Source organism: Bubalus kerabau, chromosome 11 (assembly GCF_029407905.1).
Source record: "Bubalus kerabau isolate K-KA32 ecotype Philippines breed swamp buffalo chromosome 11, PCC_UOA_SB_1v2, whole genome shotgun sequence".
In the NCBI taxonomy this organism is placed as follows: Eukaryota; Metazoa; Chordata; class Mammalia; order Artiodactyla; family Bovidae; genus Bubalus; species Bubalus kerabau.
In genome coordinates, this window is record NC_073634.1 from 4669675 (window position 1) to 4685957 (window position 16283).

At 47.5% G+C, this 16283-nt stretch overlaps 1 protein-coding gene and 1 non-coding gene across 2 annotated transcripts in view; both read right to left on the reverse strand.

Annotated features, from left to right (window-relative positions):
* Window positions 1-2347: 2347 nt before the first annotated feature.
* LOC129622728 (two pore channel protein 2-like) overlaps window positions 2348-16283 on the reverse strand; it is a 52835-nt gene continuing 38899 nt past the window's right edge. Inside the window, exons 12-19 of the mRNA XM_055539305.1 lie at window positions 15805-15866; window positions 14310-14397; window positions 12522-12591; window positions 11051-11270; window positions 10753-10843; window positions 7201-7314; window positions 6850-6974; window positions 2348-2780 (exon numbers count right to left, since the gene is read on the reverse strand). Coding sequence (XP_055395280.1) covers window positions 2650-2780; window positions 6850-6974; window positions 7201-7314; window positions 10753-10843; window positions 11051-11270; window positions 12522-12591; window positions 14310-14397; window positions 15805-15866 — 901 coding nt within the window. The 3' untranslated portion in view covers window positions 2348-2649. The remainder of the gene's footprint in view (window positions 2781-6849; window positions 6975-7200; window positions 7315-10752; window positions 10844-11050; window positions 11271-12521; window positions 12592-14309; window positions 14398-15804; window positions 15867-16283) is intronic.
* LOC129623898 (U6 spliceosomal RNA) lies at window positions 7910-8018 on the reverse strand. The gene has a single exon (XR_008700652.1). It is a non-coding gene; the product is annotated as a U6 spliceosomal RNA (small nuclear RNA).

The window sequence follows — 16283 nt, forward strand, 5'->3', positions numbered from 1 at the left end:
GAAGGTGAAGTCTCAACCACTGGACCACCAGGCAAGTCCTGCAAATATGTTTTTATTTTAAAAATAATATAACCTACATGACTGATTAAACATATCCTCAAATTAGAAGGAAACCAACATTAGATTTACTCACAGTGTCAAAACAACTGAGCACTGATAAAGACATTTGTGGGATTTTTTTCTTTCCTCTTGAAAATGTTTGCAGTGGAAACAAGACTAAAACAGATAAGGGTGCTGTTTTACTAAAGTGAAAGTGTCAGTTACTCAGTCATGTCCAACTCAGCAACCACATGGAGCCTGCCAGGCTCCTCTGTCCATGAGATTCTCCAGACAAGAATACTGGAGTGGGTTGCCATTCCCTTCTCCGAGGTATTTTCCTGACCCAGGGATGGAAACCAGGTCTCCTGCACTGCAGGCAGATTCTTTACCGTCTGAGCCACCAAGGAAGCCCCCTGTTGTACTAAACTCAGAGCTAAATGGGTCCATCTGTGAAACAGCTGTGGCGCCTTCTTGTCTCGGGCAGGGAGGACCCCTGGCCTCTGCTTCCAGCCCCTGTCAACATGTCCTGCCTCCCTGCCAGCCCATTTGCTGTTACTGGATCTTCAGCCCCATCACACCCAAGACACCCTCCGTGTCCTTCCCACCAGCAGCCTCAGCCTGAGCAGCGGCATCTCGGCGCTGCTCCCACCCATCTGGTGCCGAGTCTGTGCCAAGGACTCACTCGCCACCTGCACAGTCAGCCTTCCTAGCTACAGCCTTGTCCCCAGGGAGGAAGGCTCCATCGAAACAAAGAAGTCATTTTATTAAATACGCACTAGGAAAGTAGATCGTTTTTGGTGGTGGTGGTAGTGATAGGTTTTTGGTTTTTTGTTTTTCTCCATTTCATGGTACAAACTGTAGCAGTTATCTTCATTTCATTATAAAGTAGTTGTCTGGATCACATACACGGTTTATCTGCACAAGGACAAAAGCTCTGCATCCAAAGGACAACTGAGGGACTTCCCTGGTGGTCCAGTGGTTGATCTCACCTCCCAGTGCAGGGGGTGAGGGTTCGATCCCTGGTCAGGGGGCTAAGATCCCACAGGCCTGCTGCTGCTGCTGCTGCTGCTAAGTCGCTTCAGTCGTGTCCGACTCTGTGCGACCCCATAGACGGCAGCCCACCAGGCTCCCCCGTCCCTGGGATTCTCCAGGCAAGAACACTGGAGTGGGTTGCCATTTCCTTCTCCAATCCCACAGGCCTGGGGGCCAAAAAAATCAACACATAAAACAGCAGTAACATTGTAACAAATACAATAAAGACTTAAAAAATGGTCCTTATAAAAAAAAATCTTAAAGAGAGTGGGGGGTAACTGAGATGGATGCCACACACAGCAGTGTTGGGAGCAAAGAAACCTCCAACTCACCGACCGAGACCAACCGACGGAGACTGGAGTTCCCTGGGGACAGAGCTGGGTTCCATTTACCCCATGTCTGGAGCTGAACAAAGGCCCAGCTCATCCTAAGTGCCCAGGTATGGGCTGGATTCACCAAGGTTCAGATTTTATATCTACTTGGGCTTCCCTTGTAGCTCAGTAGGTAAACAATCTGTATGCAGTGCAGGAGACCCGGGTTCGATCCCTGGGTGGGGAAAATCCCCTGGAAAAGGAAATTGCAACCCACTCCAGTATCCTTGCCTGGAACATCTCATGGACAGAGGAGCCTGATGGGCTGCAGGCCATGGGGTCGCAAAGAGTCGGGCACGACTGAGCGACTAGCACTTAACTAACTGAACTGTACACTTAGAAATGGTTATGATGGTAAATTTCATGTTGTCTTTTTACCACAATTAAAAATGTTTTAAATAAAAAATGTTAGTCGTTCGGTCGTGTCTGACTTTTTCCAACTCCATCTGCAGCCCACCAGGTTCCTCTGTCCACGGGATTCTCCGGGCAAGAATACTGGAGTGGGTTGCCATTTCCTCCTCCAGGGGATCTTGCCAACCCAGGGATCAAACTCAAGTCTCCTGCTTGGCAGGCGGATTCTTTACCATCCGAGCCACCAGGGAAGCCCTTTAAATAAAATAAATCCCTTTAATTTCCCAGAAGGAGTAGGTTGATGTATTGACAGATTTGAAATGGGAAAGTGGCCTCAGGGAGCAACTGACTCAAAATCTTGCTATAATTTAATTCAAGAAACTTTGAGAGCCTCCCTTGAAAAAGAAGCAGTTGTGACAGAATTTGATCTTCACGTTCATATTGTTCTTCATTTCGAATAAACACCGCATCTAAAACCTACCATACTAGGACGTGTTCCTTTAGCATATTTCGGTATTTTAAATTCATTCAGTAACATCACAGCACAGTATTCATTTAGTAAAACAGCAAAGTATCATATAAAAATAAAGGAAATCTTTTCCATATCCATCAAAAGGACTTACATGTATGAGCAATGCCCTCCACAAACTCCTCATAGATTTTCCTCTCCTTACTTCTATGATCAGCTCTAAGTATGACCACACAGAGCCGGCAACTCAGGACGGGCAGGGCGATTCACAGTCTTATCAAAACACAGATGGGAGCCCGGGCTGAGAAAGTAACCTCTAGGTAGGAAACACAAACGGTGACGATAGCTTATCTTGGTTTCCGGTGGTGCACAATTCCAGGCTCGGGATCAGGCGCTGTTATCAAAATTGACCTTCTTGGGTGAGAAGTTGAGAATCTCCTTCAAGGAAGGGTCTTTACCCTCTGGAGCTATTTCAGACTCAAACATCTGCTGCAACAAAGTGTCCACCGTCTTGTACTCTAGGATAAAGGAGAAAGGGCACATGGAACCGGACTGTGGGGGAGGAGGGGCGCACGGCCCCTCAGAGCTGGGCTTTCCCGAAGGAGGACCTCAGACCCCATCCCACGGAGCTCCCAACCCCCGCGGAGGCTCTGCAGACCAAGGAGAAGGTCCTCCTTGAAGGACGCAGGAGGACCACCTCTGGGGTGGCGTGCCCGCCCCACTCCTCCCGCATCTATGCTGTGCTGTGTCTAATTGCACGGTACGGTGTCCCCGCCAAAGCCCCGGCTGGAATTCAGACAGATTTGCATTCACTCGATTTTGTCATTTAGTTGCCAAGTATTATCAACTCTGTGTGACCTCATGAACTGTAGTCCACCAGGCTCCTCTGTCCATGGGATTTCCCAGGCAAGAATACTGGAGCAACTTGCGCTTTTCTTCTCCAGGGGATCTTCCCAACCCAGGGATCAAACCCACATCTCTTGCACTGGCAGGCAGGTTCTTCACCGCTGAGCCACCAGGGAAGCCCCCTTGGGTTTACTCAGTCAATCCATAATTCACTGCAAATCAGTAAAGTAATTAAACAGCTGATGTTAATGACCCCATGTCCCAGGCACATTGTGAGGCCCTGGGAATACAGTTCAGTTCAGTTCAGTCTCTCAGTCGTGTCTGACTCTGCAACCCCATGGAATGCAGCACACCAGGCCTCCCTGTCCATCAGCAACTACTGGAGCTTGCTTAAACTCATTGAGTCCATTGAGTAGGTGATGCCATCCAACCATCTCATCCTCTCTCGTCTCCTCCTCCTCCCACCTTCAGTCTTTCCCAGCATCAGGGTCTTTTCAAATGAGTCAGTTCTTCACATCAGGTGGCTAAAGTATTGGAGTTTCAAGTTCAGCATCAGGCCTTCCAATATTAAGGACTGATTTCCTTTAGGATTGACTAGTTGGATCTCCTTGCAGTCCAAGGGATTCTCCTCAATTCTTCAGTGCTCAGCTTTCTTTATAGTCCAACTCTCACATCCATACATGACTACTGGAAAAACCATAGCTTTGACTAGATGGACCTTTGATGGCAAAGTAGTGTCTCTGCATTTTAATAAGCTGTCTAGGTTGGTCATAACTTTCCTTCCAAGGAGTAAGCGTGTTTTCATTTCATGGCTGCAGTCACCATCTGCAGTGATTTTGGAGCCCCCCAAAATAAAGTCTCTCACTGTTTCCATTGTTTCCCCATCTATTTGCCATGAAGTGATGGGACCAGATGCCATGATCTTCGTTTTCTGAATGTTGAGCTTTAAGCCAACTTTTTCACTCTCCTCTTTCACTTTCATCAAGAGGCTCTATAGTTCTTCTTCTCTTTCTACCATAACGGTGGTGTCATCTGCATATTTGAGGTTATTGATATTTCTCCCGGCAATCTTGATTCCAGCTTGTGCTTCATCCAGCCCAGCATTTCTCATGATGTACTCTGCATATAAGTTAAATAAGCAGGGTGACAATATACAGCCTTGACATACTCCTTTCCTGATTTGGAACCAGTCTTTTGTTCCATGTCCAGTTCTAACTATTGCTTCTTGGCCGGCATACAGATTTCTCAGGAGGCAGGTCAGGTGGTCTGGTATTCCCATCTCTTGAAGAATTTCCCACGGTTTGTTGTGATCAACACAGTCAAAGGCTTTGGCGTATTCAATAAGCCAGAAGCAGATATTTTTCTGGAACTCTTGCTTTTTTGATGATCCAACATATGTTGGCAGTTTGATTCCTGGTTCCTCTGCCTTTTCTAAAACCATCTTGAACATCTGGAAGTTCACGGTTCACGTCCTGTTGAAGCCTCACTTGGAGAATTTTGAGCATTACTTTACTAGCATGTGAGATGAGTGCAATTGGGCGGTAGTTTGAGCATTCTTTGGCATTGCCTTTTTTCGGGACTGGAATGAAAACTGACCTTTTCCAGTCCTGTGGCCACTGCTGAGTTTTCCAGATTTGCTGGCATATTGAGTGTAGCACCTTCACAGCATCATCTTTTAGGATTTGAAATAGCTCAACTAGAATTCCATCACCTCCACTAGCTTTATTCGTAGTGATGCTTCCTAACGCCCACTTGACATTGCACTCCAGGATGTCTCGTTCTAGGTGAGTGATCACACCATAATGGTTATCTGGGTCTTGAAGATCTCTTTTGTATATTTCTTCTGTGTATTCTTGCCACCTCTTCTTAATATCTTCTGCTTCTGTTAGGTCCATACCATCTCTGTCCTTTATTGTGCCCATCTTTGCTTGAAATGTTCCCTTGGTATCTCTAATTTTCTTGAAAAGATCTCTAGTCTTTCCCATTCTATTGTTTTCCTTTATTTCTTTGCATTGATCACTGAGGAAAGCTTTCTTATCTCCTCTTGCTATTCCTTGGAACTCTGCATTCAGATGGGAATATCTTTCATTTTCTCCTTTCCATTTCACTTCTCTTCTTTTCACAGTTATTTGTAAGGCCTCCTCAGACAACCATTTTGGCTTTTTGCATTTCTTTTTCTTGGGGATGGTCTTGATCACTGCCTCCTATACAATGTCATGAACCTCCATCCATAGTTCTTCAGGCACTCTGTCTATCAGATCTAATCCCTTGACTCTAATGTCACTTCCACTGTATAATCGTAAGGGATTTGACTTAGGTCATACCTGAATGGTCTAGTGATTTTCCCTACTTTCTTCAATTTAAGTCTGAATTTGGTAATAAGGAGTTCATGATCTGAGCCACAGTCAGCTCCCGATTTTGTTTTTGCTGAATGTATAGAGTTTCTCCATCTTCGGCTGCAAAGAATATAATCAATCTGATTTTGGTTTTGACCATCTGATGAGGACCATGTGTAGAGTCTTCTCTTGTGCTGTAGGAAGAGGGTATTTGCTATGACCAGTGCATTCTCTTGGTAAAACTCTATTAGTCTTTGCCCTGCTTCATTCTGTACTCCAAGGCCAAATTTGCCTGCTACTCCAGGTGTTTCTTACTTCCTACTTTTGCATTCCATTCCCCTATAATGAAAAGGACATCTTTTTGGGGGTGTTAGTTCTAGAAGGTCTTGTAGGTCTTCACAGAACTGTTCAACTTAGCTTCTTCAGCATTGCTGGTCGGGGGATAGACTTGGATTACTCTGATACTGAATGATATGCCTTGGAAACGAACAAATATCATTCTGTCATTTTTGAGATTGCATCCAAGTACTGCATTTCGGACTCTTTTGTTGACCACGATGGCTACTCCATTTCTTCTAAGAGATTTTTGCCCACAGTAGTAGATATAATTGTCATCTAAGTTAAATTCACCCATTCCAGCCCATTTTAGTTCACTGCTTCCTAAAATGTCGATGTTCACTCTTGCCATCTCCTGCTTGACCACTTCCAATTTGCCTTGATTCATGGACGTAATATTCCAGGTTCCTATGCAATATTGCTCTTTACAGCATCGCACTTTACTTCCATCACCAGTCATATCCACAACTGAGTATTGTTTTTGCTTTGGCTCCATCTCTTCATTCTTTCTAGAGTTATTTCTCCACTGATCTCCTGGGGATACAATGGAGAGCAAAAAAGATACAGCCCTGCACCTCTGGAGCTTTGAGTCTGCAGAGAAGACAAATGGTGACCAGGCAGTCACTCAGCAATGAATGTGCCGCTGACCTGTGCTAAAAGGTGGGGAGGAGAGCTGGGGGAGCTCACAGGACCACCTGACTTCTTGGGGAGCCCAGGGTGCTTCCCCGAGGAAGTACTACCTGAGCAGAGACCTGTAGGTGGAGAGGCCTTGATTAGGCAAGGTGGGGGGGATGAGAGCATGGGGAGAAAGCAGCATGTGCAAAGGGCCTGTGCAGGATGGAGCAGGGCAGCCGAGGAAGTAGGACCAGCAGGGCTGAAGGGCAAAGGCACAGGGGTCCTGGGCTGAGATACTCAAGGGAACCAGATATGGGGCCCCCAAGCCCATGGCAGGTCTCTACCCTTGACCCACAGAAAGCCCCTGAAGGTCAGGTTTGCATTCTGGAAACATCACACCAGCTGCTATGAGAAGGATGGATCAGAGGCAGTTTCAGGTTGGGTTAAAACTTACTTTTTGAGGCAATTCTGAAGTACAGTCCTTTCAAGTCCTTCTTTTTGTTGTCTCCTTCGTCCGCACTGAAGCCACTGTCCTTGGTGTCCATGCTGTCAATGAGCCCCCCGTCCTGCACCTCTTCCCTTCAGGGAGGAAGACATGTGTGAACACGGCCGAGTCCCTCAGCTGAGCCCCTCTCTGTCCTCCCAGCCGTGGCCCCACACCACCCGTGCAGCTGGTGAGGGTCTCAGGACTGGCACCCAGGAGCCAGCTGGCTGCCATGGGACTCGGGGGTTAAAGGTGGTCAGGACCCTGCCAAGAACACCCCACCTCCAAAGTCCACGAGCCATGTCAGGAACTGCTACTCACTCTTGGACCCCCACTCCAAGCTCCTGAATCTTCTTCTCAATGGCAGTTTCCACTTCACTCTTTTCTAATGAATATGCCACAAAAAACGCCTCCAAGATGAACGCTATGAAAATACTGAGAAAGAATAAAAGGAAGAGGATGTTATGTTGAGTCAGCCGTGGTCTAGGTGACGGGAAACCGTAATGCCAAAGAGTTTTCAAGCCCAAATGAGAAAAAGGCTGCCCATCTTTGCAAAGAAAACATAACATGAAGAAGAAATGACAACATGTCTTTCAAGCATTGGGCACAACTTTCTTTCATCTGAAAAATCATTCTTCCTCTACATCCTATTTAAACAGTGACTATTAAGAAAATAGAGGGGGTTTTAATTCACAATTTTTAAAGGTTACAGTCAAGTTATAGTTATTATAAAACACTGGCCATATTCCCTGTGTTGTAGCTGATGATAAGTCACTTCAGTCATGTCCAAGTCTTTGGGAATCTAAGGACTGTAGCCCACCAGGATTCTCCAAGCAAGAATACTGGAATGGGCTGCCATGCCCTTCTTCAGGGGATCTTTCTGACCCAGGGATCGAACCCGAGTCTCTTCTGTCTCCTACACTGGTAGGCAGGTTCTTACTCCTAGTGCCACCTGGGAAGCGCATGCTTGCATCTTATTGTACATGTAACAGTCTGTACCTCCTACCCCCTACCCCCTACCCCCTACCGCGGAGGCATGGACCGCTTCACCGATTTGTGTGTCATCCTTGTGCAGGCGCAGTGTGAATCTTCTTTGTATACGGTTCCAATTTTATTACAAGTGTTGCCAGACCAAGCACAAAAATACAGTTTAAGGGGAAGCTTAAGCCAAATAATGGTTGATAAACAACCTCCACGAATCTCTCATGTTTCTGCACAGTCTGGATCCTGGAGCAAAAGCACTGGGAGTCAATTTAGGGATGTATTAACTGTAAAAAAAAATTCACTTGTGGAAAACCTGAACTTTTTGACCAACCCAGTACACTAGCCTCTGGAGATGTCCCATGGTAGTAAAGCTTGGCGCTGCCCCCTCCCCAGAGATCACTGTGGCTAGCAAAGACCTCTCCTCCCCAGAGACCTGCTTACACTCAAGAGTAAAAATACGGTCTTTCTTGAACGTACTTACAAAATAGAAACAGACTCACAGACTTAAAGAATGAACTTATGCTTGCCAGAGAGGAAGAATGGGGGAGGGAAGGGACAGTTAGGGAGTCTGGGATGGGCATGTACACACTGCTGTATTTAAAACAGATAAACTTTTTGAAATTTAGTAATGTTTATCTTTTTGCCAGTTTTTCTAAATGTCCCCTGGGCATCTAATAACATATGAGATACAAAATTTTTAATATGTTTGTGTAGGATATGATAAATATAAATTAAATATAAATCTATTATACTTAAATTATTAATGACATCATTCAAGATGCTCCTATTCTTATTTTTTCTCCACTTGATAAAATATTCTCAGAGAAATGTTAACATGTCTCACTATGATTATGTATTTTTCCTTTTCCCTTATATTTCTTCTGATTTTGCTTTATGTATCTTTGTTTCTTTGCTGTTAAGGTGTCTAACAGTTTATGATGTCTATCTTCTTTGGGAATTGTACCTTTTATCATTAAAAGTTTTCACCTTTGTTTCATTTAAAATAAATAAATTAAATTAAAAAAATAAAATAAAACAGAAAACCAACAGAGACCCACACATCTAGCACAGGGAACTCTGCTGAATGTCACCCGGCAGCCTGGAGGAGAGCAGAGCTTGGGAGAGAATGGACACGTGCATATGTACGGCTGAGTCCCTCCCCTGTTCACCTGAAACTATCACACTGTTAACTGGCTATACTCCAATACAAGGAAAAAAGTTTTTAAAATAAGGTATTTCTCTTTTTCTCTCTCTCTCCAGAGGGGAGGATGGGCAGGTCTTCCCAGATACACAGATTAGAGTTTCCTCATTTTGAATTTCTGGTTCTACAATCTAGCCCGTCCAGCTGGCCCTCATCTCGCTGCTTAGTGGGGATTAGGGCTCAGGGAGCAGACCCAAGTATTGCTCTGGCTGCAGTTTCTGTAAGCTCTTTGTCTTGGACCCTCGGTGTCTCGCTCTGTCATTACATACACGCGACACGCATGCACAGTGACCCGTCGACGAGTGAGAAGGGGCCCCAGGCCCTCACCACCTTGCCTTAACTCAGTGCTGTTGGACCCCGCTGTCACCGCCTCCACGTGCCTTGGGGAGGAGCGCAGCAGAAAAACCCCTACAGCTTTTCACGTTCCCCCGGCCCACCCCAGCATTCTGAAAATCGCTCTTAGAGCTACTTGGGGGTGTTCTTCTCTTGTTCCTGTTGCATGTTCTGTCCAGACTGTGCAGGACCAGCAGCGCTGAGCAGTTCTTCCCCTCCCCTCCCTCTACTGGGACGTTCTTCAGCCAAAACCAGCGGGTTGGTGGCCAAAGCAGCCTTGAGGTAACAAGGCCCAGGGCTGGGCTGCCACACCAAGAGTTGTGTGTCCTGGGCGCTGAGAAGGGTACAACAGCCAGAAAACATCTCTGGGAAAAAAACTCAGCGATCAAGGGCTTCCCTGGTGGCTCAGTGGTAAAGAATCCATTTGCCAATGCAGGGAACACAGGTTTGATCCCTGATCTGGGAAGATCCTACATGCTGTGGAGCAACTACTGAGCCTGTGCTCTAGAGCCCATGGGCCATGAGTACTGAAGTCCATGCACCCTAGAGCCTGCGCACTGCAAAAAGAGAAGCCACTGCAATGAGGAGAAACCCACACACCACAACGAGGGTAGTGCCCACTTGCTGCAACTAGAGAAAAGCCTGAGCAGCAACGAAGACCCAGCACAGCCAATGCATAAATAAATAACCAAAATCATTAAAGAAACGAAAACCTGTGATCAAGGGAACTCAGATTCCCACAAGGAACAATGGAACTAGAATCAGAGATCGGCAAGCTGGAAGGAAAGCCCTCTGAAGCGCTGAGATGTCATAACTGCTTTCAAACAGTGGCTGAGTTCCCCCACCCCCGGAAGACAGATCAGGACAGAACTGGAACCAATGAAGAGAATTAACCAGTGGCACCTTTCCATTCTACCCGTGCAAGGACAGGTGAGGACCAGAGCCGGACAGCAAGGAAACTAACTCGTGTGGGTTCTAAGGAGTCCCAGGAGTTGGGCAGATTTCAGCAGAGGGTGGATGCAATTCACAAGGGTGTTCATCCCAGTGGGGAAGGGTAGGGAGACCCACCAGGGCCCCAGAGCCCTTCTGACCCAAACAACTCGTGAGGCTATGAGATGTATATGACATTCTGACATGCACGGCTGGCTGACACTGAAGAACACAAGTGTGAATAGAAGTTAGACGCCTCCCTTCTGGTGTCCTGGGTCTAGCAAGGGAGATGTGACCTATCCACAGGGAACTCCAGTGTGGAGCCAGGGAGGAGGGAGGTGCGAGCGGCTGTAGGTCTGAGGCTGGTGGGCTGGTCGGGGGAGGGGCGCAGATCTGGAAAGGCCCATTGGCAGGAGCAAACTCACTTCACAATGAGAATGACGACCACCACGTGGAAGCTGATGAAATACAGCTTTGCTGCCTGGTGTGTCACGAGGGCAAAGCCGTCCGCGAGGAGTGCGAAGCTAAGGCACCAAACCTGCCAGGTCGTTGTTTAGTCGCTCAGTCGTGTCCCACTCTTTGCGACCCCTGGACTATAGCCCGCCAGGCTCCTCTGTCCACGGGACTTCCCAGGCAAGAATACTGGGGCGGGTTCCCATTTCCTCCTCCTCCCAGAAGCTGCTCTGAGCATCCCCCACCACGCCGCCTCCTCAGAAAGGATATTGTGCCACTGGTTAACCACGGTGAGCTCCGTCAGCAGGATGAGTGAGGACGCCAGGTCGTTGAAGTTGTTCTTGCAGTACCTGCCTTGGGCAAATGCTGAGTCTTTTAAGGCTGGGTTCCCACACACCAGGGCATCAGGACTGCCAGAACCGGGGTCCAGGAAGTGGACTTTGCCGTGGAACACTTCCATCCCAATGATGGCAAATGCATAGTAGACCACCTAGGGTGGGCGGCAGGGTCACAGGGTGGCACGTGGGATAAGGTGAGGCAGGAGGACATGGACACAGGTGGGCCAGGTGACAACAGCCAGCAGGAAAGGCTGCTACCCTCATTCCAGGAATGGCTGCCCCCTAGCCATGAGTTCCAGCAACATCAGGAAAAAGCATGGCTGGGGTTTGCCCACCGAACACTGGGTTGTTCAGGGACAGGAGACACACGGGCTGGACCACACCTTGCCCTCTCCCAGAGTCTCCATTTACAAAGTCAAAGTGATGCTGCTAACAAGTCAGGGGGTTAAATTCGCTACTGTTGTTCACTCCTGTCTGACTCTTTGTGACCCCATGGAATGCAGCCCCCCTAGCTCCTCTGTCCATGGGATCGTCCAGGCGAGCATACTGGAGTGGGTTGCCATTTCCTTCTCCAGGGGGTTTTTCTGACCCAGGGATCTAACCCACGTCTCCTGAATTGGCAGGTGGATTCTTTATTGCTGAGCCACCAGGAAAGCCCGACTCATGAGATTTCGAATATTGGTCATATTGTGCATATTTGTCATATTGTATAGCGATTTCCCAGTAGAGTTTAAAAAACAATCCAGATAAAAGAGCCATGCACTGGAAGGAGCTTAAATCCCTGAGAACCACCTTGTGGTTAGGGCTAGGAATACCCCCTGGACTGCGGGTGAGAAAAACTGTGACACGATTAACCTGCTGAGGCTGGGTGTTCATTACAGCACCCAGTGTACCTGAACTGTTTGCAGGTATAAATGCCTGACGTTTATATTGATATATTTGATATTTCTAAAAATGGCTCCTAGAAACCACTGAACTCATTGATTTCATCTCTCTTTCTTTCCCTCACTTAAAATAAGGCTCAGAGAGAGCTGATAAGAATGAATCTCTTAGACTTCCCTGGTGGTACGGTGGCTAAGAATCTGCCTGTCAAAGCAGAGGACACAGTTTGATCCCTGGTCTGGGAAGATTCCATATGCCTTGGGCGACTAAAGCCCGTGTGCCAAAACCAATGAGCCCAGGTGCTGCAACCACTGAAGCCCTAGAATCTGCACTCTGCCAACAAGAGAAGCTCCTCAGTGCAGAGCCCACCCACTGCAACGAAGAGTAGCTGCTGCTAGGCACAACTAGAGAAAGCCCATGCAAAGCAACGAAGACCCAGTGCAGCCAGAAATGAGTAAGTGATTTTTAAAAAATGCACATTTTACCACTCGCTTCACGTGGATCAGAAAGAAAACACTCACCAAGACCAGGCCGCCGAATGTCAGCATTGTGGGGCCAATGTTAATTAAGGTGGTCACGATCACCCGGAACCTGGGATAAAATGAAGTTTCTGACACAAGGAAAAGGGCAGGTAAGAATAAAACTGACAACATCCTAGCACCTTGGGTCTAATGCCTCTCCCTCCTGTCCTGGATCTGTCCTCTAAATGCCGCTAGGAATCTGCCTTTACAATTTTGTTAGTGTCAGTCCATCTACCGAACTGGGTGGGAGGGGCAGCAAGTGGTTAACTTGTCTTTCACCTAGAGCAAAGCAAGGCAGTTAAAAAAAAAAAAATGAGAAAGATCATCAGTTTCACCAGTAAGACAAAGGTGTGTATTGAGGCTGAAAACCCATCCAGCCTGGGACTTCCCTGGTGGACCAGCACTTAAAACTTCACCTTTCAATGGAGGTCAGTGAGGGTTCGACCCTGGTTGGGAAACTAAGATCCCATGTGTCTTGTGGCCAAAAAAAAAAGAAAAACCATACAGTCTCATCTGATTTTTTCCTCCACTTTTTTCTTCATCAAAAATCCAGTCTGTATTAAAGCTTCCTTGGAGACTTAGGTTGAAAGAGTGAATATTTTGTGGGGTAGCAGGCCAGTCCTCGAATGGAGGCATCCCCCTATACTCCTAGAAAGGAACCTAGCCTATCCAAAACAGAGTGGGCTTTTCCAGGTTTGGGGATCAGACTCCCAGGTTTGTGCCCTAGGTCTGTCTCTTTCTCGCTGTGCATCACTGTGCATCACTGGGGAAACCTCTCACTCTCTCTGAGCTTCAATGTCATGACCCATGAACTCAGGATCATTAAAGCCCCTACGTTGTTGGAAGGATTTAACAAGCAAAGGTCCATCTAGTCAAGGCTATGGTTTTTCCTGTGGTCTATGTGAGAGTTGGACTGTGAAGAAGGCTGAGCGCCGAAGAATTGATGCTTTTGAACTGTGGTGTTGGAGAAGACTCTTGAGAGTCTCTTGGCAAGGAGATCCAACCAGTCCATTCTGAAGGAGATCAGCCCTGGGATTTCTTTGGAAGGAATGATGCTAAAGCTGAAACTCCAGTACTTTGGCTACCTCATGCGAAGAGTTGACTCATTGGAAGAGTCTGATGCTAGGAGGGATTGGGGGCAGGAGGAGAAGGGGACGACAGAGGATGAGATGGCTGGATGGCATCGACTCAATGGACACGACAATGAAGGACAGGGGAGCCTAGAGGGTCACAAAGAGCCAGACCCGACTCAGGGACTGAACAACAATAAGACGATGGTTATCACACTGTTAGCATTGAAGTGAAGTGAAGTGAAGTCGCTCAGTCGTGTCTGACTCCTTGCGACCCCATGGACTGTAGCCTACCAGGCTCCTCAGTCCATAGGATTTTCCAGGCAAGAGTACTGGAGTAGGTTGCCATTTCCTTCTCCAGGGGATCTTCCTGACCCAGGGATCGAACCCGGGTCTCCCGCATTGTGCACAGACGCTTTACCGTCTGAGCCACCAGGGCTGCCAGCAATAGCTGCCGTCAGGACACGCAAGCACAGTTGAGGGACCAGGTCACAGGGATGATTTCCTGCCCTCAGGGAGCTGCCACGGGCCCCCTTCACTATCTTCACAGGCTCCCTGCCGCTGCCCACTGCCCCCAGAGAACCCAGATCCTCTATACAAGTTCCACCCTGGGGACACAGTTGGGCGTGTTTCTAGCTCCCAGGCAGGATGGTCTCTGTCGAGCCCCAGAGACGGGAAACCGCCCAGGTGCAACGGTTCCCCACGGTTTCATCCTTACCTCTGAATGCTGATGATGACCCGTAGGAGCCGGAGTATTCTCAAAATCAAGACAATATCCAGTACCTGCTGACTGTTGTATTTTCTCGCTGGAAAAAGAGCACAGTCAACTCTCATTGTTCTTTCTGAGCCTCCAGCTTGTCCCATAATTCAACAACGCCTGAGACTCTGTGGGTCCTGGGGAAATATGCACTTCACTTCAAGAACAGGGTGATGGCTCCAAGCAATAAGGAAGGGAGGGCTCCCCAAGCTGATCAGAGCTGAGCTGAGCAGCCCTGCCAGCCCTAGAGCAGACTCATGAGTACAGGACCAGACTTCAGACCATCATCAAGAAGTGACTGTGAGTCCCATTCTATGGAACACATTTCAGCAAGCCCTTCTCCCCCAGCATTCAGGTTAAGAAGCTACTCTGTCTGGAATTCCCTGGTGATCCAGTGGTTAAGAATCCAACTACCAATGCAGGGGACATGGGTTCAATCCCTGGTCTGGGAAGATCCCACGTGCCTCGGGGTGACTAAGCCCATGCCACAACTACTGAGTCTGTGCTCCAGAGCCCGTGCTCTGCAACAGGAAAAGTCAGTGCAACGAGAACCCACGAGCCTGCCCACTGCACCTAGAGAAAGGCCGCGCGCAGCAGTGAAGACCCAGCACAGCCAAAAATATAAAGAAATAAACATTTGGAAAAAAAAAAGAGAGAACCTGCTTTATCTGTAAATAATCTTCTCTGCCTTCTACAGGAAGGAGTGTGCAGGGTGGTGAGGGCACATGTGGGGAAGCCAGAAGAGGGTAGAAGGAAGAGGGTGGGAGGATGGTGGGCAGAGGCTGATGCCACAGCTGGATCTGGGGTCAGGGGCCAGCATGGGCAGAAGGTCAAGGATGAGCCCTGAGACCATATACATGAATCTCTACATAAAGAAGCTGAGCACAGAAGACTTGATGCTTTTGAACTGTAGTGCTGGAGAAGACTCTTGAGAGTCCCTTGGAATGCAAGGAGATCAAAGCAGTCAATCCTAAAGGGAATCAACCCTGAATATTCATTAGAAGGACTGATACTGAAGCTGAAGCTCCAATACTTTGGCCACCTGATGTGAAGAACTGACTCATTGGAAAAGACCCTGATGCTGGGAAAGATTGAAGGCAGGAGGAAAAGGGGATGACAGAGGATGAGATGGTTGGATGGCATCACCGACTTGATGGGCGTGAGTCTGAGCAAACTCTGGGAGATGGTGAAGGACAGGGAAGCCTGGCATGCTGTGGTCCATGGGGTCACAAAGAGTTGGACACGAATGAGCAACTGAACAACAACAACCATACAGCTAAACACAGACAAAGCTAGCATCCCTCTCCAGAACACGGAACATTTTTACTGATTCTCTTTCATCCCCTCTGCGTTGCTCCAGACCCCCTAAGAGTGCACCGTGGACGTTCTACAAAGATTACTGATTGAACACACGATCCAGGAAGCAGAGAAGCTGGGAGTGGGTGATGACACTGACCTTGAATGGTGGTGTTGGCCACAGTGGCCAGCAGGGCTGCGATGATGATCAACGTGTCGAACCTAACAGTGAAGAAGCAACATCAGTAAGGAATCAAGAGAAAGGTCTTTCAAGCTCAGGATACAGTGAATCCTAAGAAAATGCTGAATCCCATCTCCTAGGGAAAGCCAAGATCCAGCCATCAGACTCATTTCCATGATTTTTAGGACAGCAGATACAAAAAGAAACACTGTGTTTGATCACTGACTGGCTGCTCCAATTAACCATTCTGGGAAATCCGTAGAAATCAACTAATTCTTATCACTCTGCCTTCCAACATAGCTACATACTTGCCAAGAATACTTTGACACATTTTCAGAATATACAGTATAATTTTTCTTGGCATTAATTTTACTAAATGCATTGCAACTTAAATTTTTTTTTCTTTTTGTGTTTTGGCCACACTGAGCAACATGTGGGATCTTAGTTCCCTGACCAGG